The sequence below is a fragment of the Panthera pardus genome, unplaced genomic scaffold (genome assembly GCF_024362965.1).
Source record: "Panthera pardus isolate Hobbes unplaced genomic scaffold, ASM2436296v1 HiC_scaffold_21, whole genome shotgun sequence".
In the NCBI taxonomy this organism is placed as follows: domain Eukaryota; kingdom Metazoa; phylum Chordata; class Mammalia; order Carnivora; family Felidae; genus Panthera; species Panthera pardus.
Genome location: NW_026526777.1, coordinates 24,814,622 through 24,841,601, shown reverse-complemented (window position 1 = coordinate 24,841,601; position 26,980 = coordinate 24,814,622). Strand labels below are relative to the sequence as shown.

General features: G+C 41.1%; 1 protein-coding gene across 8 annotated transcripts in view; it reads left to right on the top strand.

Moving 5' to 3' along the window:
* The window catches only part of SRGAP2 (SLIT-ROBO Rho GTPase activating protein 2), a 233,764-nt gene that overhangs the window by 117,230 nt on the left and 89,554 nt on the right, over window positions 1-26,980 (top strand). For all 8 annotated transcript variants that reach the window (XM_019433816.2, XM_019433801.2, XM_019433809.2 and 5 more), the window contains exon 4: window positions 251-413. In XM_019433816.2, the coding sequence (XP_019289361.1) occupies window positions 251-413 (163 nt within the window). The remainder of the gene's footprint in view (window positions 1-250; window positions 414-26,980) is intronic.

Genomic DNA, 26,980 nt, shown 5'->3' with positions numbered 1-26,980 from the left:
CATAATAGGTGCTCAACAGATAATCCTGCTTCTCTTCTTCTCCTCTTTCCTCCCTCTCCTTCTCACTCTTCTTATTTTCTGCACTGAGTTTTTACAAAAAGAGAAAACTAGAGGTGCAAGCTTTAGGAAAGATACCTGTTTCTGGCTTGGCTTTGATCACTGTGATTTTGTGACATGGACTGTAAAGTCATAGCTGTTGGCTCTGGCTACTCACCAACACTGATTTTTCTTTCTTGTTGTTTCTCCGCAGGAAGGATCAGAATGTTCTCTCCCCAGTCAACTGCTGGAATCTCCTATTAAACCAGGTGAAGCGGGAGAGCAGGGACCACACCACCCTGAGTGACATCTACCTGAATAATATCATTCCTCGATTTGTCCAAGTCAGCGAGGACTCAGGAAGACTCTTTAAAAAGGTATATAGCTATTTCTGGACGTGGAGCTACCCGGGTGGGGCGATGACACCACCTTGTAAATAAGAGAAACACCTTCGTATTGGCCCACTTAAAAGGCTTTCTCTTGGTCATTCCTTACCATGGTCTCGTGGTGAGAAAATACTGACTAGCCCTTCTTTTCTTCCTTCCTGAGTTGAATTAATAGTAGCCTTGGGAGAGTAACCGTTTGCAAGACAGACAACCCCAAGACTGGCAACAGAGTTCATAATCTGCCTATATCAGTGATAATGATGTTTGCTTGGTTTCCTTGAGTGAGCTGTAAGGCTGTTGAGATTCAGGGACCTTCAGAGTCATTTTAAGTTTTCCTCTTCTAGTTCACGTATGTTTGTGATTCGGTTTAGTTTTCTTTCCAAGTGCTGATCTTAGCCAAGATGAACTTATGAATTTGGTTATTCTTATCATGTCATATCTTGGTCTTTGGGTCCCTGAATGCTTTTGGAACTCAGTTGTTTGTCATAATTCCTTGGGTGTAAGTTGAAAAATCTGACCAAGGGAAAACTCAAAATTAATTGTGGTAAACTTAAGAAACTCATGCCAAATTGACCTTATCTGTCGGTAGTGGAAATAGTCTCTTGGAAACTAAGGAGTTCTCTCAACCTGAGCTCTCAGTGGAGTCACTGATTCATGACTTTTGGTTACACATGGTGGTAAAAGCCCCAACCATTGTACATGATGTACCATGTCTAACATTCAAGCTCTGACATCCCCAGCAGATCTTAAAGAAGGCGAATAATCTGCCCACAGTTTTGGGTGTAAAGAGGGTATATAGAGCTATTTCTTTGGTTTCATATAGAGGAAATTCATTGGTTATCATTTGACAAAATCCACTGTTAAAATTTGAGGCTGGGAGACAAAGGACTTCAGTAAACAGGGCTGTGGCCAATAGTAGTCAGTTTTCCAATTCTTAACATTTGGAAGTTTTCCAGATCTTAGTAGGTCTGGAATTAGAGCCCAATTTCTTTTGTTTACACCAACATGAAAAAGAACATGATTTAGAATCTTCCATTTACATAATTGCATCTGTGTTGGGGCTTTTCCTGTGTCTTGGAGACAGGATATGAAGAGTAAAAAGCATCTGACAATGAAAAGAAGGAAGAGAAAGATAACTCCTCCCGGAGTTCACCAGCTATTTTTAGTGACCTGGCTATGCTGTGGTTGGGGCCATACTTCATTTAGGGGTGAAGGTACTTTTCACCATTTCCTCATGGTTTCCAGCGTCTGTTCTAGCTTCCTTGTCATTCTTTTGAATTATTCTGCAATGTTTGGTGGTGTGTGGGTGTGGCTAAAATTAACAACTGTAGTTAATATTGTATTGAATACTGAAGTATGCTAGAGAGTAGATTTCAGGTGCTTTTTTCACACACTCACACCAAGGTAACTGGGTGAGATGTTATGTTAATTGGCTTGACTATAATCATTTCACTGTATCAAATCATATGTATGTATATGTATATGTATATGTATATGTACATATATGCATATGTATCAAATCATAATGTCATACTCCTTAAATATATACAGTTTTATGAGAAAAAAAATTTTAAGCCTATTTAGGTAGAACCTTGACGGTAATCAGATGCCACTTCAGCTCTTCACTGTGACCTTGACGGCCTCTTAGACTATCTCTAGAAGGACAGGGTAGAGGGAAGGGTAGAAGGAAGGGTAGAGAAGAACCAGGCTGAAGAAGTATTATGGCCCCTCCAGATCTCACAGGTGTTTAGGCTGAAGGCAGCAGTTATTAAAGCCACAAATGTTTCCGGTTCTTTGGGTGCCATTCACATTTCACCAAGAGTCTAAGTGCACGAATTGTATGTAAGACATGGGGACTTTGCCCTCCAGAAGGAAAATCTGCCTGTGGATGATACTCCTAGCCACAGTCTCAGAGTTGACCTCCATCAACTGTGCATTTCTTTGCTGGGGGTATAAGGAAGAATTTCTAATTACTCATAGGACTGTGTATATATTACATTCCATTGAAGATAGTTGCACATACCACGGTCTTACAGCTGAATGCATTTTTACAAACTGAACACTCCTGATAACCAGCTCCCAGATCAAGAAACAGATTAGTTCAGTACCCTAGAGGCCTCGCTCATGCTTCCTCCTAGTCCTTGGGGGGTTGGGAAGGGTATTCCAAGGATAACAACTGTCCTGACTTTTAACAGCAGAGATTAGTTTTACTTGGTTTCTTAGTTTTTATAAGTAGACTCATACAGTGTGTACTCTTTTCCGTCTGGTTTTTCCCATTCAACATATGTGTGTGAGATTTATTCATGTTGTTGTGTATGGTTGCAGCTCATAGGATTTTCTCTTGATCTTTATAACTTTTCATCAGTTAAATTACGGTTGATTAGAGATATGCATAAGACTGTTAAATAGCCAATGTTTACTATCCCACTGGGTGAATAATCTCTTTTCTCTCTCCCCTGGGGTCCAATGTAGGCAGAGTGTTCTAAGGTAGATGCTGGTTTGGCAGATCACAAGTGTAAATCAATTCTGTTTTGGCCAGATGAGAGCCTCTCTCCTTTCTAGTAATGGACACAGAAGCATTCTCTTTCCATACCTCAATTTTTGTATTCTCTTTTGCTTAAAGTGTGTCGCACATAAAGAATTAGAATCCCAGTGGTTAAGATATAGTAATCAGATAAGAGAACTAAGGAATGAGCCTGGCCACGCTGTCAGTTATGTGAAGCTTCCCAGGGCTTGCTTTGCTCTATCAGAGCAGAGGTCTCTCCCAAGTGACTCTTTCTCTTGGGCTTAGCTGTGCTAGTAGCTCTGAAACCTTAGACAATTACTTCTTTCTGTGCCTTAGTTCCCTAAAGTTTAAAAAAAAAAAAAAAAAAGTGTTTGGCCTGTATGATCTTCATGCTGCCTTCAAAACCTAATACACTGTAGTTCTATGATGAACTACATCCAAGTAAATTGGAGTCCCCAGGATGTGGGCAAACAAAAGTGGATGTGGGTATGGAGAGGGGGCTAGCTTAGGCAATTAAAGATCGACTTTCTTGAGGAATGAAGCACTGTTTCAGATTCTTCTATCTATAATAACCAGCAACCAAGAGAGGCCAAACTGGAATCCAAATGTGTGAAGTAGATATACCTTTTTTTTTTCCCTATAAATTCAGTTCCAGCAATAAAGGAAATCCACATTTCTCAGGAGACACAGACTTTAGAAAAGATACCTTTGTTTCTGGTTCAGCTATGGATACCTGAGAAAATCCACCTGAGTTTTATGTGATTTGGCTCTATTTCTCACTGGCAAAAGGCATAGGTTTTCTTCCTTTTATAATTCTTTTTTTTTAATCTATAAAACTTATTGATTCACTAGCAAAGGTTATGATAATCAAAACTGACATTTTTTGAACGTTTATGTGCCAGGTACAGTAGTAAGCACTTTATACGCTTGATCTTTACAATAATTCCATAAAGTAGTTGCTATTATTATCCCTAATTTATGAAGGAGGAAACTGAAACTGAGTGAGTTTAATCAAAAAATGAGGTGAGGCTACTATTTAAATCCAGTCATCTGGCCCTAGAACTTGAGGTTCTTTCTACTTATTCTGTTAGGATTCTGGGTATGGTGTGCAGAGAAGAGGGTAGTTTGGATTTTCTTACTCTTTCCTATTGAATCCAGATATTTCACTTAGTTATGGAATTAACCCAACCTTTTCTCTTGCACACAAGCCTTCAAAAGGTTTGGAGGTGTTAGACATCAACACTGGGTTGTTTCTTTCACCTGCATTGGGTTGTTTCTTTTACCTGGCGTCTGGGCAAGCAGCTGGAAGTTGACAGTGAAATAGGACAACGTGTTTTTCTCTCCAGGGGCAGGATCTCTAGTAAGAGGGAAACAAAGATTCATTAAATGTGAGAACTGGCCAAAAATCCGGCTCACAGCTAACTCAGCTAATTTGGGGATGTCAGGGCGGCTGTACAATTGGCCCCTCTGTACTACTGAACCCCCTTAAGGGATGCTCCTCGCTGGCACTCTGGTTTGTGGTTATGTCTGCTGGGACATATTTTACATTTTGCACGAAGCCATGGTAGAGATTCCTTTAGCTAAATATAACATCTAGAGAAAGTAGCCTCCTGTCCACAGCTTAGAAACAGACCCACTTTGTCTAGGACTCCAGGGGAAATTGAGCCCATTTGGTGCTCCTGACATCTCTTTTTGTGTAATGAAAGCTCAGTCTGTCTAACCCTTGTTGGAACCAAGGTTTAGGCAAATATTATTGCTGCCACCTTCATTTGTTTAATGCGGTGGCTTCAAAACCAGGGGCCAAACACTGCCAAGTTCGACTTCCAGCTCTACATCGTCTCTGTGAGAGACGTGTTCTAAAGAATCCCACCAAGAAGAGAAATCAGTTTTCCCACTTTCTCTTTTTAAACTGAAGTAAACTTGGGTGTGCTTTTTCCCACAGGGGAGAGGACAATTCTGTTCTCTCTTCTTTCACTTAGCTGGAACACACCAAAAGTACCTCTCACTTTGCTTTTTAGCTCACTGTTTCTAGCCCTTAGCTGCTCATACTCAGTCTTGGAAGCCAGTCAATTCAGACAGTCCAAGACTCTGAATTGCAGCTTTCTTTTTTTTTTTTTTTTTTCCTCTCCAGGATTCCAGCTAGCTATACTTTTGTTTTGCCTTTATTAGCCTATGTTTCTATGGTAGGAAGGTTACATTGAGCAAGTTATGTTAAATTCCCTATAGATCAGTAGTTGGTAGTTCTCAATGCTGCCTGTGTGTGAGACTCACTGGGGGAGTTTTTAAAAAAAAAATCTTTGTGACCTTGAAGAAACAAATTTCTTAGGATGTAAAAAGCATGAACAATAAAAGAAAAAAAGGTAAATTGGACACCATCAACTCTTGGACTTTTGTTCTTGGAAAGACATTGTTAAGAAAACGAGACAAATCACAGACTGCGAGAATATATTTGCAATGCATAGAACTCAATAATAAGAAGACACACTGCCCAAATCTTTAAAAATAGGCAAAAGAGGGGCGCCTGGGTGGCGCAGTCGGTTAAGCGGCCGACTTCAGCCAGGTCACGATCTCGCGGTCCGTTGAGTTCGAGCCCCGAGTCAGGCTCTGGGCTGATGGCTCGGAGCCTGGAGCCTGTTTCCGATTCTGTGTCTCCCTCTCTCTCTGCCCCTCCCCCGTTCATGCTCTGTCTCTCTCTGTCCCAAAAAAAATAAATAAAAAAACGTTGAAAAAAAAAAAAATTTAAAAAAAATAAAAAATAAAAAATAAAAAAAAATAATAAAAATAGGCAAAAGAGTTTAATAGACACTTCAGTAAAAAGATATATAAATGGCCATTAAGCCTATTACATACTCACCAGAATGGCTAAAATTAAAAAGACTGACACTAACAAGTGGTAGTCAGGATGGATGGCATTCTCTTATGATGCTGGTGAGAGCGTAGAATGGTGCTACCGCTTTGGAAAATAGTTTGGCTGTTTCTTATAAAGTTGAGTGTGTACTTACCATATCTAGCAATTCCAAGGCTAGGTATTTACGCAAAAGATAATAAAAATAATACCTGCATCAAGACTTGTACCTAATTATTCATAATAGCTTTTGTTGTAGGCTGAATAATGGTCCCTTCCAAAGATGTCCATGTCCTAATTCCCGAAATCTGTGAATTTACCTTATCCACACAGGACTTTGCACATATGATGAGTCTGAGGGTCTTGTGATGAGGATATTATGCTTGAGTATCTAAGTAGGCTCTAATGCAGTCACAAGTGTCCTTATTGGAGGGAGGTGGAGGGAGATTACAGACAAAAGAGAAGGCCGTGCAATAGAAGCAGAGGAAGCAAGAGTCACAGGGAGAAGATGCTAGGCCACTGGCTTTGAGGATGGAGGAGGAGGCCATGCGCCAAGGAATGCAGCTCTAGAAGCTGGAAAAGACAAGGAAACAGATTCTCCCTAAAAGCCCCCAGGGGAAGAGCAGCCCTGTTGATACTTGGTTTTGGCCCAGTGGAATGGGTTTTAGACTTCTGACCTCCAGAACTGTAAGAGAATAGAAATTAAAAACAGAACTACCATATGACCCAGCAATTCCACTTCTGAATATTGATCTGAAGAAAATGAAAACACTAATTCCAAAAGATAGATGCACCTGTGTGTTTATTGCAGCATTATTTACAGTAGCCCAGGTATGGAAGCAACAGAAGTGTCTGTCACTGGATGAGCGCATAAAGAAGTTGTAGTGTATATACCCAATGGAATATTTTTCAGGCATAAAAAAAAAAAAGCTTGAGGTCTTGCCATTTGCAGCAACATGGATGGACCTGAAGGCCATTGTGCTAATAACTGAAATAAGACAGAGAAAGACAAATACCATGTGGTCTTTCTTATGTGCGCAATCAACAAAAGCAAAAAAACCCTAGGTTTATAGATAAAGAGAACAACCTGGTGGTTGCAAGAGGCAGGGGGGTGGGGGGGGGTGGGAGAAATGGTGTTTTCTTGGGTGTTTGTTTAGTTTACATAAACTGAATACAAATTTTAAAAACTGAGAATAAATGCATGTTGCTTTGAGTCACCAAGTTTACAGTAATTTGTTATAAGTGCCTTAGGAGACTCATATTATATTCATAATAGTCAAAACTGGAAATGACCCAAATATCCATCAACAGATGAATGGAAAAACATATTGTGGTATATCCATATATGAATACGACTCAGCAATAAAAAGAAATGCAATGCTGATGGGTACAATGATGTAGATGAACTCAGGAAACATTATACTGATTCAAAGAAGCCAGACACAATGAGAACATTCTGTATGATTCCATTTATATGAAATTTTAGAAAAGATAGTTCTAATCTGTTGTGACAGAAACGAAATCAGTGATTGCCTTGGGGCCAGGGTAGGGTGAGGGGTTGACCGCAGAGGGACACAAGGAAACTTAGGGATTATGGAAATGTCCTACAATCTTAATTCTAATGGTGGTTACATGAGTGTGTGGATTTGTCAAAACTGGTACTATACACTTCAAATGTATGCGTTTTATTTTATGTGAATTATGCCTCATTAAAGTTGATTAAAAAAAGTAATTTTAGGGGCGCCTGGGTGGCTCAGTCAGTTGAGCGTCCGACTTCGGCTCAGGTCACGATCTCGCGGTCCGTGAGTTCGAGCCCCGCGTCGGGCTCTGGGCTGATGGCTCAGAGTCTGGAGCCTGCTTCTGATTCTGTGTCTCCCTCTCTCTCTGCCCCTCCCCTGTTCATGCTTTGTCTCTCTCTGTCTCAAAAATAAATAAACATTAAAAAAATTAAAAAAAAATAATAATAATTTTAGGGGCGCCTGGGTGGCTCAGTTGGTTGAGCATCCAGCTTCGGCTCAGGTCATGATGATCTCACGGTTTGTGAGTTCAAGCCCGCGTCAGGCTCTGTGCTGACAGTTTGGAGCCTGGAACCTGCTTTGGATTCTGTCTCTCTCTCTCTCTCTCTCTCTCTCTCTGCCCCTCCCCTGCTCATGCTTTGTCTCTCTCTCTCAAAAATGAATAAGCTTAAAAAAAAATTTTTTTAAATAATAATAATTTTAAAAATAACATGCCAAGGCCCCATCCCAGGGCAATTGAATCAGTCTCTGGGATGAGCCTAGGTGATTCTTGCATACAGCCAGGGTTGAGAACCACTATTGTAGGTATTCTGGTTTCCATCTTGGGGAAACCTAAGAGCACAAAGGACATTTGAAGTCATAAGATCCTGTCTATATGTATCTATCTTGTAGGTGAGCCACATTTGCCCCTGCAATAATGGTGAAGCATTTAGACTGGTTTGTCTGGGCAACCCATTGTGGTTCTCTACTTTATTCTTGGAGGGTGACAAAGGGTAAATCTGGATTCAGATAAATAAGTCACACTGCAGAAAGTGGGAGATATAAGAAGGGTGCTGGGGAAGAAATGTAGGAGGGCACAATTAATTCTTTTCTCTAGGGTCTCCAGGTATCCTTTCCCATTGGTTGATCGGTCACAAGAGACTTGCCACGACTAATCAGATTTCATTCGGCACCAAGGAAATGGGTCTGGCAGTATAAAAGGATAAAGGAGATTTGAAACCGAAAGCGGTGCATGTTACCTACCTACCTGTTTGTCCCCTTTAGATGAGGGCAGGATTTTCTACAGTTTTGGAGTCCAGCTACTTTGCTTATGTGAGGAGACTGGATACTATAAGGAGGCATGTTCTGTGGTAGTGTTGTCATAAATAAGTAAAGGAGAAGTGATCCACAATGCCGGTATAGTCAAATGTTCCTGGTAGGTAGTGTAGATTCAATAAATGGAGAAAGAACGGACTTCCAGAGGTTGTGTTCTGCCCTTCTGAGAAAGAGTTTAACCTGGAGACATGTTTGGGAGAAGGAGTAGCTGACTGATTTACCCCTCCCTCTCTTCCCTAGTCCATCCTACACCTCGTTTCGATGGAACACAGTATCTGCAATTGATTGGGCTTCCTCCACATTATAACATGATCACGAACGGCGTGGCGTGGCGCGGTGCTTTACAGACAGCTGTTCCTGTTACCCAGTTTGTCTTGATGGTAGCGAAAATCTGTTGTGATTAATTGAGCTTTATTCTCTCATATCTGATGAAGAGATCCTCTTTGGAGAAAAGAATAGGATGGCAAGCTGAACTTATTTGCGTAGAGGGTGGAAGGCTGCCAGCTACTTCAAAGGTATCTCTGCTGATAAGGGGCGTCAGGTTTGCTGCCAAAGCCAACACTGAGGGGAGCTTTGCAGCTAGTGCTGTTGGTGGTGTTTTAGCTTTGGTTTCTGTGACACTAGGTCAGCAGCATCTGTATCCTCTCCCTTGGGGCTTCTCTCTGGGTGGTCTAGGCTTTTTTGGACTTAGGAAGATTCAGCTCAGAGGGAGCGTGTGCATCAAAGATGCCTGTAGTCTTTTGCTTGGGTTAGTTTATATGCTTGGCTTTTTTGGTGTCTTAGTTCTCAGGCACCTATCAGCCTTTCCTGAAAGAGCAAGGTATTTGTTGCATGTGTAACATTCAAAGGTATAAGGATAAGTCAACAGATAGTTAGGAGAATCTGAAGAACAACTACAAAGTATGAAGTGAGATGCAGTGGGCAGAAACAAAACTGTCCAAGTGCAACCTTGTGTCTGAATATTCTCCTAAACTGGAAACGCACTAGTCAGTGAGAATTTTAGTGAATACTGTAAACACAGCACTGTGCAGGCTAAAAGAGCTTAAGATGAAATTGACAAGTTAGGTTTGCCCCCAGGGAGCTTAGGGCCTCTCCGGTCTGCTCTTCAGACCACAGATCTCCCAAAACTTTCTGTAGGATGGTGATAAGACCAATAATAACAAGCTTTCATAAAATGCCTGCTATCACTGTGATACACTGTAGTAGGTCCTAAATGTATATTTTCTCTAATCCTTTCATGTATTTTACAAGGGTTTTTTTTTTTCCCTTGTCTTCTCATGGAAGTTTAAAATACTTAGAGAAATGCACATATCTTAAAGTGTACAGCTCAGTGAATTTTTACAAACGGAAAGCAGCTATGTAATTAGCACCCAGATAAAGAAAAGAGTGTTTCCAGTGTCCCATGAGCCCCCACTCTTGCCCCCTTCCATTCATTTCCCCTTGAAAAGTAGTCACTATCCTGACTTCTAACACAATGTAAGCATTTGCCTGCTTTAAAAAAAAAAAAAAAATTTTTTTTTTTGTATAAATGGAATCCTAAAATATGCTCTCAACAATTTAAATATGTCATTCTTTTGTTTTCTGGCTTCCACTGTTTCTGATGAAAAGTCAACTGTGAGGTTCATTGTTGTTCCCTGTAGGTAATGTTTTGGGGGTTGCTTTTTTTTTAATTGAAGTATAGTTGACATACAATATTATATTAGTTTCAGGTGTACAACATAGTGATTTGACAATCATATACATTATGAAATGCTTACTACAATAAGTGTCGTTTACTGTACAAAATTATTACATTAAAAAATTATTATAATATTGTTGACTATATTCCTGATGCTGTACTTTTCCTTCCCATGACTTATTTATTTTACAGCTGTAAGTTTGTTTCTCTTCATCGTGAGAGCTGCTTTGAATATCTTTTCTTTACCTTTGGTTTTCAGCAGTTTGACTGGGATGAGTCTAAGTGTGGTTGCCATTGTATTTCTTTGACTTGGATAAGGGCAAGATCTAACTATTCTGGAACTGTGGGTAGTGTTTTTTCCTCAATTTGGGAAAATATCTGGCAAATACTTTTTTCCATCCCATTTTTACTTCTTACCTTGACTCCTCTCATGTTTGTTAGACTGTTTGATACAGTCCCACACGTCATTGAAACAGGCCTTTTTTCCCCCCTGAGTGCTTCAGCTGAGATGATTTCTAAAGTTCACTGATCCTTTCTTTTGTGTGTACAATCTGCTATTAACACTATCCCATTCATTTTTTTTATTTTAGATATTATATTTTTTTAGCTTCGTGATTTTCACTTTGGTTCTTTTTTTCAGTGTCCAATATAATATCTGAAATTTCCTTTCTCTTGCTATTTTTAAAACACATGTAGCAATACTTAAAAATCATTATCTGCTATTTTCAACACCTACATCATCTGTGGTTCTGTTTCTATTTCTTGGGTTTTCTTTTGACCATGGATCTCATTATTTTCTCATGTTTACTAATTTTTAGGACATATTGGACATCTTAGCTGATATATTATAGAGACTGTAGGTGTCCTTATCATCCCTCTGAAAACTGTTAAGTTTTGTTCTAGTAGGCAGTTAAATTACTGGTTGGTCACCTTGAACCTATGGAGAATTCATTCTGTGCTTTGTTAAAGTGAGTCTGGTTTGGTTTTGTCCTTAGTTCTGGAACATAGTCTGTATACTTAAGACATGACCTTTCTGAGGTTTCCATAGAAAGCAGGCCTTGAACTCCAAACTCCCATCTCCTCTGCAGTGGGCAGCAGCTAGGATGACCAGTGGTCCCAGTCTGTCTGGGACTGACGGGGTTCCTGGGTTCCTGACATGAAACTTTAAGATTTATCTATTCTACTATTGACATTTGGGCAGTTTCCTTTTGAGGCTATTAGGGATAATGTTGCTATTACACATTATATAGGAAGGTTATTTTTCTTCCCATTGTATAGTTGAAATCATTAAAGCTCACACTGGTAGAATACTTTTAGTAAGACCACAAAGAGATGACAGTGGAATTTGAACTCCCTTGTTTGTTCTACTGTATCTCACTACCATCCACATTTCAGGACTTACAGGTAGTGTTTTCAGACGATAGTTGTTGCCAGATCACACTGCTGAGCCTGGTCCCAATCTGAGCTTTAAGAATAGTGAATTCAAAACCTGCTTCTCTCTTCCCCCTACCCTCTCCCTCTCCCCGTCTCCTTCTCTTCCCTTCGCTGTCCCTCTCCTTTTTTCTTTCTCTTTTTTCCTCTCCCTCTTCCTCTTGCTCTCTATTCTTTTGGATAATCTTTTCAAACCATGTACATGGTAGAAAATAGAAGAGGCAGAGGTATTGTAATGAAAAGCCAGGTTGTATTACATACTGTTTTGTAGTCGAGATCTTCACTTTTCCATTTCATCTCTAAATTTTCATCTCATCTAATACCCAGGCCATGTAAACGTTTCCCTAATTATCTTAAAAATGTCCTTGAAAGTGATTTGTCCAAGCTAATATCTAATGCACATTGGTTCTTAGGTCCGTTAAAGTCTCTTTTAACCTAGTACTTTCCTTTTCCAGGACACCGATTTGCTGAGTAGACCAGGCTACTTGTCCTGCAGATTGTCTCACTTCTAGATGTGTCTGGTGGCTTCCTTGTGGTGTTGCTTAACTTCTTCCTGTATCCTGTATTTCCTATAAATTGGAAGTTGGTTCCAATGGCCAAATCTATTCAAGTTACACATTTTTGACTACAGTGAGTAATAGGTGAGGTTGGGTACTTCATGTGGTATAACATTAGGAAATATTTAATATCTGGTTAACCTGCTGATAGTGATGCAAACATAGGCCCCTCAGTTCAAACCCTCCGTTTTGCAGTTAGATTTTTCTTCTCACATGATAAAAAGGCCATTATCTGGTGTTAAATGTGATGCTGTCTTACAAATGTTGGGTGTTAATTCAGTCATTCATCTGAGGGTTTTAACATCAACGATGATTCTAGCCAAATTACTTTTTACCATCTCCATACCTCTTTTACTTGACTGCAAGATGCCTCCCTGAGAGAAGGGGGGGGATTTTTAATACAACTCATCAGGCACCATGCAAAAAGACAGTAGTGTATACCAACTGACTACTCTCAGGAGAAATTCCACTAATGGTGTGAAAGCTGACTAGGTCCCAATTTTTTTGTTGTTGTTATAAGATTCACAGCAATAATACAAATAATAGTCATTATAACTAATACTTAATGAGTGCTAGCCATGCCCAGGGACCATGCTAAGTATTTTGCAGGTATTAACCCATTTAATCATCACAACAAGCCTTCAAGATGGTTTTATCATCTCCACTTCTACGTAAGCACATGGACGGAGAGGGTAAACAATTGACTCAAAGTTATAGAACCGGTTGGGGGCAAAATTGGGATTGATGGCTTAGGCAGCGTGCTTCCCCTGCATCATCTCTTTCACATCCTGTGCTCTGTGGCCTCACATGGAGCAGGGTGGCAGTCATTATACTGGTCAGCTAAAGGGCCACGGCTTGTGCAGGGAATTAAGGGCCCGTGCATTCTGCAGTCACGCATTTAGATGCTTCTGCCGGGCCAGACTGTCCACTGTGCTCTTCTGATTCTGCATCTTGCCTGGCTTGTCCAGACAGAGACGGGGCGGGGTGGGGGGGGGGGGGCGGGCATCTTTGATTTCAGCCTCCCTTCTTGAAGGACTGGCTTCTTTTGATTCTCCTATTTATCTCTGTCAAGAGTTTTCCTTTGAATTTCTCCCTGCTTGTCTAAGCATGATTTTTTGTGTAAAATGGCGGCGGAGTGGTGGGGGCGGGGGGGAGAATAAATTCTCCTACTTTTGAGATAGCAGCTTTAGTTTTTCCATTTTCATTTTCTTCTTTCCACATGATAGTGGACTTTTTCTGATCTCTTCTCTTGGATTTTCTACTCGATCTTACCTTTCTTTGCGTTTAAGCCCAGCTCTCAGGGGTTTTTTAATTTTTTTCTTTTTTCTCTCCCCCTTCCTTTACTCTGTGCTCCAGAAGTCATTTGGGTCTATATCTAGCTTTTCCTGATATTTAGTCAACATGAAACTTCCAGTTATAGGTTGATTTTAATTGTTGGGACTAATTCTTGTCTTCAAGAGATGATAGGAACCTAGGAGCATCCCCCCTTATGGTTTCAAGAGTTCTCTGAATCATCCACTTGCTGAGCTAAGAAGTTATTGCGGAGGCCGGGCAACGGGGCGGAGAAGTAACAAAAATAACAATTTTTATTTTATGTTTCCTTTGAGTTTTGAAGCAGTCCAAAAAACCCTTTAGCGTATGTTTTTTTCAATTGAAAAAATAATGTGTTTTTTGAAGACATCTGGAAAACAAAAATAATAAAAAGAAAATGATTACTGGGAATCAGTTATTCCCTTCTAATATTTTTTCTATGTGCATTTTTCTTTAGAAAATTAGAAATATATTGTATATTAAATTCTGTGTAATTTTTTTCATGTGACATTTTAAGTGAGTATTTTGACCCTGTCTTTGCAACTTCTTGAAAAGCCTTGTTTCTGATGACTGTCCAGCATTCTATCTTGTGGCTGTCCCATTGCTTATTCATAAGGTCCTTATGGTTCTTTGGCTGGGTGGTTTTGACTCTACTGGATCACGTTCTTGTACATCCAGAAGCAGTCTAGAATCTCATTGGCATCTTCTTGGAAGTTAGTTGTTTTTAGAGTGACTGGTTTCGTCTGTGTTCTCATTTGGAAATACCCTACTTCTGATGTGAGGAAAGGAAGAGGGTTTCCCCCCTATTTTTTCTTCCTTTTATATCTTCCTCATTGTCTCTAAGCTCAGCTGGGAATCTAAACCTCAGAGCTGTGCCTGAGCCCCCGGCGGCACAGTGGAGTACTTTCGCTGTGCAGGGTTACAGTTTCCTCATCTCCACAGTGCAGGAAATTGCTCATAGCCTCACTCTGGCTTCCTGGCATGTCATAAGAGTCAGTAGAACCTGAGAAGAAAGTGCTCTGCCATGGTCAAAAAGACGAGAGATAACGAATTTTGGTGAGGATGTGGACAGAAGGGAATCCTCATATGCTGTTTGTTTGCATGTAAATTGGTACAACCACACTACGGAAAACAGTATGGCGGTTGCTCAGAAAATTATAAATTGAGCTACCGTATGATCCAGCACTTCCATTCCTGGGTCTATATTTGAAGAAATTGAAATCAGTATCCAAAAAGATATCTGCACCCCATGTTCACTGCAGCGTTATTCCCAATGGCCAAGATATGGAGACAATCGAAATGTCCTTCAACAGATGAACGCGTAAAGCAAACGTGATGTGTGTGTGTGTGTGTGTGTGTGTGTGTGCATGCGCGTGTCCAATGGAATATTATTCAGTCATAAAAAAGCAGGAAATCCTGCCATTTGTGACAACATGGAGGAATCTGAAGGGCAGTATCCTAACTGAAAGACAAACACTGCATGGTAATACTTACATGTAAAAAAAAATTTTTTTTAATCCAATTTCATAGAAACAGAATATAATGGTGGTTGCCAGGGGTTCAGGGAGGGTGAAATGGAGTGATACAGGTCAAAGGGCACAAATTGTTAGCTATAAGAATAAGTGCTGGGGATCTAATGTATGGCATACAGTTAATGACACAGTATAATGCACTTGAAAGTTGCTGAGAGTAGATCTTGAGTATTCTCACCACCCATACACACATAGCCAAAGAGCTAACTATGGGAGGTGATGAATGTGTTAATTATTTTGATCTCGGCCATCATTCCACGTGTATATGTGCATCAGATCATCATGTTGTACACTTTAAATGTGTATAATTTTATTTGCCAATTATTCCTCAGTTAAAGTTAAGGAAAAGAAAAGAAGAAAAGAAAAGAAAAGAAAAGAAAAGAAAAGAAAAGAAAAGAAAAAAGAAAAAGAAAAGGAAAGGAAAGGAAAGAAAAGTGCTCTGTGGAGCTTGGTTATGCTCACGTAGGAGAGTGTGCCCCTGTGCCTTCTCCCCATCCGGGTGGTCTTTGTCTCTCAGCTAATCTTTTTCAGCAGTGTGTTCTCATATAGGGTAGGGAGGAAATAAAGAGGGCAAACTGGGAGACCCATTCTCTAGCTTTAATCATCTTCTTCCCAAAGCCAAGATAATCCAGTCCTTCTGCCCACATAAGCATCGCATCCTTTCCTGCCTTGCCTCTTCCCATGACCTTGTTTTCTTTTTGATGTTCATTTTGAGGGTGGAGAGTAGAAAAAAAGCCTTCTCTTTTCACAGCCCTCTGAGTCAGTGGCCTTTCTGGGCCTTTGAATTCTCAGGCAGGAAAACTACATAGCCCACCTGCCTGTTCTTTCAGGACCCTTAAAAGAAAAGGGCAGTGCTTTATTCAAATTCAGGAGCACAAGTACCACTACCTGTTTATTCAGTTCAATTTAATAACTACTATTTGATTGTGTATAATCGCTCAGTATTCAACTTGCCACTATAAAAGTACTGCAGAGCAAGCTTAAGACATGCTTCAAATTCTTGGATTTTTTTATATTTCAGTTGGATGGACAGGCAAAGACTCTTGAAGCAGGTTGCAACTTAAGACACCAATTTAATGAGGGATGCAGATAATGAGTTGTCTATAGAAGCTTGGAAAAGGAACAGATTCATGAAAGGTGATCGGGCAAGCTTCACAGAAGGGAAAGAGTTGGGCTGATGTTCTTTTAATTACATGGTGCCAGAATTCTTCATTATCTATTTCTTATCCTATGGAAATATCTTTTGAATATTTCCATATTATCTGGTGCCAACTTCCTCTCCTACCTCTTTGTCCCCATTAGAGACGTTCCCCATAAGACAGCAACAGAAGCTTCCTGTTGGCCAGTGATGGGAGAGGTAGGTGGGATGAGCTTGGACCCTGAGTGCTTTGAAAGCCCGCTCAAGGTGGTCCAGCTACAGGACAAAGAGAGCCGTTGTTCATTTTAGGTAGGGCAATGAAATATTGAAAATCATGATCAACGGTGACATTGGCAGTGGTGTTCAGTGTGGTTTAGGGTGGAAGAAACTATCTGGAGGCCTACTACAGTAGTTCGGAGGGATAATGGAAACCAATTCTTGGCTCATGGCAGTGGGAACTCAAAGAATGGGACCTACTAAAAGACACAACAAAGACATTCTAGATAGGGGAAAGTAACCTGACATGAGGTAGGAGGAGGTAAATGTTAGAGAGGACTCAAAGTTCATTTAGTCATTCCATAAATATTGACAGTGTGCCTCCCATGTTTCTGGCACAGTGGTAAGCCCTGTGATACAGCAGATAACAGAACAGAAAAAGTCTTGATTGCCTGTGCTCTAGTAGGAGAAACACACAATATACAAATGAAGCAGTAAATGTATAATATGCTGGATGGTGATAAAATAAAACAGGGGAAGGAGGATAGAGGTGGTGGGAGTATTGCTATTTTATATGGCGGGGGATGGGGGGTGTCAGGGAAGATCTCACTGACAAGTTGGCATTTGAACTGATTCTTAAAGGAAATTAGGGATTTTACTCCCCCAGGAAGGTCTTTCAGGCAGAGGAACCAGCATGTCTAAGGCCATGAGATGGGAGTGTGCTTATTTGGTCAGAGAAGCATCAGGGCCTTGTGCACAGGAGGGAAGAGGAAGAGTGGCAGATGTGGTTGGGGGTTGGGGGCAGGCTGCATCCGGAATGGCCTTGGAGGCCACGAGCCATGAGAGGATTTGGAACAAAGGAATGATACAATCTGATTCTTGCTTCAGTAGGATTTTTCTGGCTTCTGTGTTAAGACTGAAGGAGGAGCAAGGTGGGAACAGAATAGGAAGGGTTGCTGAGAAGACTTCTGTGAACTCAGGCAGGAGATGATGGCAGATTGGAACGGGGTGGTGGATGCGGAGATTGTGAGAAGTGGTCACACTCTGGGATGTGTTTTGAAGATGGAACCATTAGTATTTGTTGCTGAATTGAATGTGCATGTGATAAAAAGAGACATCTAAGATGAGCACCTGGGTGGCTCAGTTGATTAAGTGTCCAACTCTTGATTTCAGCTCAGGTCATGATCATGGTTCGCGGGATCGAGCCCCGAGTGGGGCTCTGCTCTGACAGCATGGAGCCTTTTGGGGATTCTTTCTCTGCCCCTCCCCCACTCTCCCCCCTCTCTCTTCTCTCTCTCAAAATAAATAAATAAATTTTTTAAAAAAAGGTGACTGTAAGCATTTTGATCTGAATGCCATCAGAAGTTGGAGTTGCCATTTATTGGGGAAAGTATGTGAAAGAGCCACTGGCTCTCATCCTGCTCTGTGATTAGTGAAGAATCGAAGAGCCAGCAAGTCGTGACTTGTGTTAGGTCACCCAGGCTGGCAGTAGGAGAGCTGGGGCCAAACCTACCAGGTCTTCTAATCTCCAGTCAGTGCTCTTTCCAGGACATGACCCCAGCCCTCCTTGGTTCAGCGCCACACACGGCACAGAGATGTAATGAAGATGAGGGCTGGAAGGGGGATCTGAACACGGACCACGTACAAAGCCGATAGTTGAAGCCATGAAAGTGAGTATTCAGAGAAGAGGGCAGTTGAAGCCTAGAGAAAAGACGGAGAACCAGCAAAGAGGACGTAAGAGCAAATTAAAATGGGCAACAGGAAAATGAGTCACATGGCTGAGAAGAAGCTGGCTCCCCGAAAGGCACTCCGGAGAGGTCAGGAAGAACAGGAGCTGAGCAGATGCCATTAGACTTGGGATTTGGAACCTTGGGGGACTCTGTTGTCCTCAGTAGAACCTCCATTGAGGTTCTGAGCATTTTTCTTATCCTTTCAGCTAATGGTGAGAAGGAATATAATAAATAGCATAAGCCTAAGACAGGGAGTTTAAAAAAAAATCTCTGCCAACTCTAGCATTACCATCTTGTGAGCCTTATACAAGAAACTGACCCTCCCAGACCTCTGTGGGCCCATCTGTAAATGGAATGAGAAAACATCCTTCATGCTCACTTGGCCTTCTAGAAATGGTGTGAGGGTAACAGTGACAAAGGATATGAAACTGCTTTGGAAGAGAAATGTCACATAAGTCTAGGTAGCCTTTTCTAGTTGATTTTAGCAAGTTTTTAGTTAAAAAAAAAAAAAAACTTTTGATAGGGTCATAAAAAAACTTTGCATTAGGGATATATTAAATGCAGAACACAAGGACCAATAAAATAGGTATTCCTTTTTGAAACAACATAAAATATGTCTGTATCCTTTTGATTAAATCTTGCTTAATTACTATGTCCATTAGACCCCTATCAAATCCTGCCTGGGCTTTTAAATTTAATTTAATTTAATTCTGTAGTCACTGTTACCCAACCACAAAAGAATTAGCCTTGCCCTGAAGGCCATGCAGGTCTCTTGAGCACTTATAGGTTAGCACTGGTCCCTCTGATGAAACACAGGGTGAGGTTTGCCGTGCTGATTCTGATCAGTCTGCCTGTTTCCGAGCTGCAGGCTGCAGCCCCAGTGGGGCTGAATTTTGCCCCTTCCAGTCCCCTTCACATAACAGTATATGAAGAGCAGGAATGGAAATTAATTGTACCTGCTGGCATTATTGAAGTTATCAGCGCATATCCTCTCCTGGGCAAGGAAGATTAAAAAGGGTGTTGTAATCAGAGCAGATGATTTCTGACACTCGGGATGGGTTTCCTCCCCAGGTTAGATGTAAGCACCTGATGTGAGCTTGTTGCCTCTGGCCTGACGCTACATAGCTCGGGGCTATACAGAGTTCTGCCTCATTTTCCCACCAGCCCTGGAGGAAAGCCAGGCTCCTACTCTCTCTGGATCAGAAGTCTTGTAGGTAGGAAATCTGGCCTTCTCACTGCAGATTAGTGTATTCTAGCTGCACATTCCTGACTGCAGGGTGCAGTCAGGTGTCTCGGTTAGGCCAGGCTGAAAGTCACACCTTGTTCAGGTTCAAGCTGAATGAAATAAGGCACTGTGGTGCTGCTCCCTGGTGATTCAGTTCATTTTAGCAAGCGCTGATTAAATGCTCTCTACCCTCACACAAAACCTAGGGCTATAGGCTGTAGTCTCCTGATGTGACAGGATCAGGGAAGCATTTTTTATCAGCTTTTCCAGAAAAGAGAATATGCAAGTCGGCCAAGAGAGGGAGGGGGAAAGGGCAGACACTCAGTTCTTACCTTGAGAAGCAGCATAGGAGAGATGCTTATTTACTAGGGAGTAGTAAACTTTTTTTTAGTACAGCTTTGTAAGGGAGCTGGAAAGCTGTGTAGTTTTTTGACTAGGAGCTTATTAGGTTTGTAGAATGAGATGAGGACTCTGGGATTAGCCTAAGCATTTAGGGTTGTCCTGACCCCAGGCCAGTTGCCTACTTCACCCAGGCAGGAGGAGATGGAATCGAGCTCAAAGTTCTTTTTGCTCCAAAAACTATGAAGGTGACACGCCTCTCCCCCCTGACCCCCCTTACAGTCTGGAGGCCTCCTTGCTAGGTTTCTACAAAGCCCCTCATGCATCATGAAACAATAGCACTTTGACTACATTTCTGTCCATGGTGATGTGCGCCAGTTAAACTGGCAAGCAGATAATGGAGGCAATGGGTTATGTATCCCAGGCGGGAGGTTGCGGCAAAATGGATCTGAGGCTGACGAGAGGAATTTCAACACGTATCCTAATCAGATAGGATTGTCTGAGATGCCCTGCCTCGGCCTTCCTTGAATAGACTTGAGTCCTTCTGGCCTACAAGACTCTGGCTTCAGAGGTTCAGCTGGACATTCACAAATTAACTCAGAAAGTTATAGCAGCAAGCAGGGATGCCCTCTTTGAGAGACACCACAGCAAAGGAAAAGACCATGAGTCTGGGGATCAGGTAACTTGGGTGAGGACCCAGGGCTCCAGATGGCTTCTTGTTTTTCTTACTGCTTTAATTCTCCACCACAATTTTGAGATTCTCTGGATATTGGCTGTGGTCTAGAGAAGCAAATGTGAATTAAAATCTGGTTCCTAGATAAGACAGAGTTTTCCGATTTTACAAAATTATGGGTGAATGGAAGAGAGACTGGAGAAAAGGAGCAGGCATAATTGTGACAAAGCTCTCTTTTCTAGTTCTGCATTCTAGAAACAGTGCTGATGAATACATTCTTTTTTTTCTTTTGCTTTCCTTTTTTTTTTTTTTTCCCTTTTGCTTCTGAATGTCTGTGTACTTGCCTAAGAAAACATTTCTCAACCTCTTCAGAATATTTAGAGTTAAATAAAAATTATAGGGGCGTATCACAAACTTAGTGCACTCTTTATGCGTTGGGTTTACACAAAAAGTTAACATGCTCTGGCTTGGAGACCCTGACCCCATCTCCTCAACCTGCTGGCTTCAGCCCTACATATTTTGCTCCAAAGCTCTAATGCCACAAAGAATGCGGAACTGACGAGTCCACTCCATCTACAAGCTAGGACATCTTGATTAAATTAGTGTGTGTGGTGGGGGGGGGGGGGGGGGCGGGTGCTGTGGAGAGAAAGGCACAGTGACACAAAGGGCGTTTTGAGGAGCCCCGTAGTGCCTGTGGAGAATGAATGTTCTCGTTAAATATGGCCATGACCTGCAGTTCCACACATGCCAGAGACACAGCTCAATTGTCCCCAGGAGCTGGGGGCTGGGGACGATCAGGGGAGAGGCCAGCCTGCAGCCACACTCTTCATCTCCAATGGAGAGGCAGCCCAGCTTGGAAAGGCAGGAAGGCAGGAGCAGGAAGACCCACTGTCACTTTCTTTTTTCTTCAGCTATGGCAAGTGATTCTCTGATCATGGTTCTTGTTTTTGGATTGGATCAAAAAGTGCCTTCCTCTCCCTTGAGTGTTTGAACCTTCCCTCTGCTTCCCCTTTCTCCACTGGGCACTAAGGGAGCTCCTGAAAGCATCCATTGTCTTAACGCCTCTTTCTACTCCCTTCTTTGGGGCTCCCCAAGAAGATTGGTGCCTGAACTCTGTAGGGCAGTGCCCCCAAGACAGTGCTCACCCTTGTCATTCACCATCCTCATCCCATTCATCCTAAAGTCCCAAGACCAAAGTGAGAACAGATGGACCATTGAAGGCTTCCACCCAGGCCGCCACATCAGTGGGAGAGCGGTGATCGGTAACCCCTGGCTCAGTTCCACTTGCACCGCGGCCAGGGTGCTTCATGAGACGTGCGTTTGCCATTTGCCCTTTGAACTGCCAGCTATCCAAATACAGCCAAATGGATTTAGAAGCTGGTTAAGTTTTGGACTCACTCCCTATGACCAGAGTATCCTGGAAGCTCGTTTTTATAGCCCTACATACATGATTCTCCTTTTAATAGATGGAGTCTCAACCTTTTCAGTAGTATACACCTGAAGATTTCAACATGCTTTTGTACTGTTCCTCTCTTCCTTGCTGTGAAACTTTATGGCCTTTCATTCTCTCGTTTTCACCCAATTAATAATTATTGGGTGTTTACAGCATGCAAGGCCTTGTACAAGATGAGGAGAAGATAGGGGCGCCTGGGTGGCTCAGCGGGTTGGGCGTCTGACTTCGGCTCAGGTCATGATCTCATGATTCAGTTTGTGGGTTTGGGCCCCACATCGGGCTCTGTGCTGGCAGCTCGGAGCCTGGAGCCTGCTTCGGATTCTGTGTCTCCCTCTCTCTGCCCCTCCCCCTCTTGCGCTCTGTCTCTCTCTCTCTCAAAAAATAAATAAACATTAAAAAATTTTTTTAAAAAGATGAGAAGACAAAATAGCATTGAATAGGAGTTTGTGCGTTCAAATTCTAACTCTTGCATTTGATAGCTGTCCCTTTGGACAAATTGCTTAACCTCTTTAAGCCTGAGCATCCCTGAAATGGAGATAATAATAACACATGGAGTTATTACCAAGATTAAGTACGGTTATGCCTGTAAATGGCTAGTGCACAGTGAGCACTAGGTAAAGGTAAGCTATAATGACTATTTTTATTAATTACTAGCTACACGATACAGTCCAGATCCTTCGGAAGCTTATGCTATAGTTGAAAGGGGGGAAGATGTTTGCATAAATAGTTCTAATCAAGACAATGTGGCTATGATAAGTGTACCATAAATAATAGATAGACGGTGTTCCACGGATAATAATTGCTACAGAATATAGTACAGGCAGTAGAGGAAGAGCTCATATCCAGCTCGGTTGTTCAAGAAGACCTGTGAACCAATGCAAAAACTTTATTCCTGCATTTGTGATAGATGTCACCGGTCAATCATGGAACTCTTCTTTTTTTCAGTTTCAAAAACTTGAAAAGTATTTAAAATATGTATGTATAATAAGGCAAACAAACACACAAGCAACCACTCACACAAGCAGGTACGGAGATCCTTATCAGCACCTCTGGACTCCTTGCAATACTCCCTACAGTCACAACTCTGTTTCCTCCACTGTCCTAATTTTGTGATAATTACTCCCTTGCTTTTCTTAATTTACATCTTCTAGATATTCATCTCTAAACAGCGTGGTTTAATTTTGCAAGTCTCACCGCTTGTTTGCCACGGTTTGCGAGCTCCGCCCACGCTGATGCATCTAGCTCTGCCTTGTTTCTTTTCATTGCTTTAGGGGCCCATTTATTAATTCACCACAATTTACTTATCAGTGTGAATTTTGTTATCAGTGGGCATTTGGGTTGTTTTGAGTGTGGGACTAAAGCAAACTATGCCACTGTGAACATTCTCATCTGTGCGCACTGGCATACACACGGCCAGATTTCCAGGGAATATACCTAGTAGCGGAATTGCGGGGTGAAATCTCCTTTACGATTTCATGCCAAACTGTTTTCCGAAACGATATTAGTCATTTGTACCCCCACCAACAATGTATGAGGAGTTCATTTTTCTACAGTCTTGCCAACATTTAATATGGTCAAATTTTTCATTTTAACTGTAGTTTTATTTTTAACTGTTTTAATATAAGCTATTATCATATTGGCTTTAATGTGCATTTTCTGATTACTAATGAGTGTGAGGGCCTTTACTTGTTTTTACTGAGCATGTAGATATATTCTCTTGTGAAGTACCGATCCTGAATGTTAGTTATCTTACTGATTATATGTGTTAAGCACATGTTCTCTTACACTGTGACTTGTCTATTTTTATAAATATTTTCTATTGGTTAGTAAAAGTTCTTAATTTTACTGTGGTTGAACCCATTTTCTTTTATGGTCAGTGCTTTTTCTATCACGTTGAAGAAAGCCTTTCCTACCCTAAGGTCTTGAAGATATTCCATTGTATCATCTTCTAAAAGTCATAGTTTTGTCTTTCATATCATGGTCCAAAGCCATCCCCATAAAACCATTTTTTATATATAGTGTGATGTAGGGCACAGTTTAGTTAAAAATAATAGGGGCGTCTGGGTAGTTCAGTTGGTTAAGCGTCTGACTCTCAATTTGGGATCAGGTTATGATCTCACTGTGAGTTCAAGCCCCTCATTGGGCTCTATGATGGCAGAGTGGAGCCTGCTTGGGATTCTTCTTTCCCTCTCTCTCTCTCTCTCTCTGCCCCTCCCCCCCTCAAAATAAATAAACTTAAAAAAATAGATATGCAATTTCCATATCATCATTGATTGAAAATTTTATCCCTCCCCCCCGCAACCACACACACTCATTTTTCAAAAATATATATATTGAAGATTTACCCCGTATCAGACAGTCCTAAATGCTTCCTATGCAGAAAGTAGAGAGGTGACATTTGAGCTGGGTTTTTAGTGAATGAAAATGATCATAATTAGAGATGGAAAAGGAGACATTTGTGAGTGTGGGGAGAGCAGGGTGGAAGAACCTTCCACATGGAAGGAACTACTTCAAGACAAAAGAGCCCAGGAATGAGTGAGGCTTCTTCAGAAGGTGGTGAGTGTAACAGTTTGGCTAAATCAGAGTATTTATGAAGAGAGTAGCTGAAACAAAGCTGAAAAGAGCCCTGGATGCCCAACCAAGGAGTTTGAACTTCATTCGGAGAACATTTGGGAACCATGGAAGGTTGATTCATAGGCAAATGATGTAATAGAGCAGCTCTTCAGAAAGACTGGGCCTCTAATCCAGGAGCAGGGGAATAAGGGCCTGAGATGTGGTAGCAATGCCAGGAGTGTTGAAAAGGAGACAGTTGTCAGACGTATCATGAAGGAAAAGTCATCAACTTATGGCCACTTATTGGAGAGAAAATTAGAAGTTAGGGATTACTTCTTTCTGTTTTTATGCTGATTTCACAAGGGAAAGGCCAGTGTGGTGCTAAGGAATTTGGGATAGCTAGTGAAGCTGACATTTTCACATATGTCCCAGGAACTAGATGCCCAAACCTTCCTCAGACCCCCAAATGGCCCGTTATGTGTGCTCATTTTTAGAACTTAGTGTGGGGTTTCTCCATTTTGTGGACTCTGGGTTACCAGAGAATGCCTGAGATTTGAATCTGGATTCTCAACCACTACAACTAATTTCATAGATCCCCTTTATGTTAGGTAGATTCAGCCCCCTGCTGCCCTTTGATGGACTGTGGTTTTTGAAAAGCCCCTAAGGAAGTAATGAGGAACCATATTGAAAACCTCAGGCTTGCTTCTCTTTTGTTTTACCAGAATATTTTGGTTACCGTGTCTTGGGAAATGAATAACTTTAAGACATAAATATGATAATCCTTCTCTTTTACCAATATCAATTCATTCTTTCAAACAAAACATATTTTAGTACTTATTAGGTATCCAACATTGCACTGGAACTGGGGAGGGTAACATTTAACCATAACATAATCTCTATCGTCAAAATTCAGACTTTGGATTGAACTTCTAGAAATGGCAGCTTAGGTAATTCAGACCAACCTTCTGCTCCTTTGGAGCCGTTTATCCCCAGGAGGCATCTGCTATTCTAGAAAAGATCACTGAGAGCTAAGAAGCCAAGCAGAGCTTTTAATAGCCTTGTAGGGCTAATAGGGCAAAAACTGGAATGTAGGACCAAGGATGGGAGGCGGGGGGGTTGGGAGGCTGGTAGACTTCTTCAAGCTTTTAGACCCCACAGGGATGCAGTTTAGAAGTGAGGGTGAACCAGAAATAGACTTCAGGGGTCTCACAGGGACTGAAGCCTAGCTTCAAATTATCTTAATCTCTAATTGGATTAAGGTGATCTAGGCTAGTAGTAGCTAGAAGCAAATTTAAGTCCTCTCTAGAGGAAGATACTATCACCCTAAGCCCAATAGTTCTCACTCACCATTTTGTATATATACAGTGCTTATAAGAAAAACAACATACCCACAGGAGATCCTTGTAATGGTTATCAGACAAACTTTAAATTAATTATGTTTAATACATTTATGAAATCAAATGACAAAAATTGGAAATTATAAAAAAGAAACAACTTAAAATGGATCAAAGATGTGAATGTAAGAACTTAAACTTTGAGAAGAAAACAGGTATAAATCTTTCATCTTGGATTAGGTAACATTGCTTAGATAAGACACCAAAACAGAAAATAGGCATAAATCTTTGTGACCTTAAGGGGTTAGGTAACTTACCTTAGACATGACACCAAACACAAGCAATAAAAGAAAAAAATACATAAATTGAACTTCATCAAAATTATAAACTTCTTTGCTTCAAAAGATACTATCAAAAAATTAAAAAAGACTACCTGTATAATAAGAATCAAAATACTTTTAAACCATCTATCTGATAAGGATCTAGTATTCAGAATATATGAAAAACTCTTACAACCCAACAGCAGAAAGACCAACAACCCAATTTTGCAAAAGGCAAAGGGCTTGCATAGTCATTTCTCCGAAGAAGGTGTACAAATGGCCAACAAGCACATGAAAAGATGCTCAACACTGTTAGTCCTTAGGGAACTGCAAATCAAAACCACAATGAAATACCACTTCATACTCACTGGGATGGCTATAATTAAAGAAAAATAAGAAAAGAACAAGTGTTGGCAAGAATATAGAGATATTGGAACCCTCAGATATTGCTGGGGGGATTGTAAAATGGTGCAGATGCTATGGAAAACAATTTGGCAGTTCCCCACAAATGTAAACAAGACTTACGCAAAAACTTAAGCATGGAGTTACCCTATGACCCAGCAATTCCATTTTCCTACATAGATACCTGAGAGAATTGAAAATAGGCCAACACAAAACCTTGTACATGAATGTTCATAGTGGCATGATTTATAATAACCCCAAAATGGAAACAATCCAGATATTCATCAGATGATTAATGGATTTAACCAAGTGTGGCATATCCATACAATGGAATATTTCTCAGCCACAAAAAAGGAAGTAAGTACTGATACAACATGGATGGACCTTAAAAACAATATGCTACGTGAAAGAAGCCAGCCACATGTTCTATGTTTCCATTGATAGGAAATACCCAAAATGGGAAAAACCCATAGAGACAGAAGGT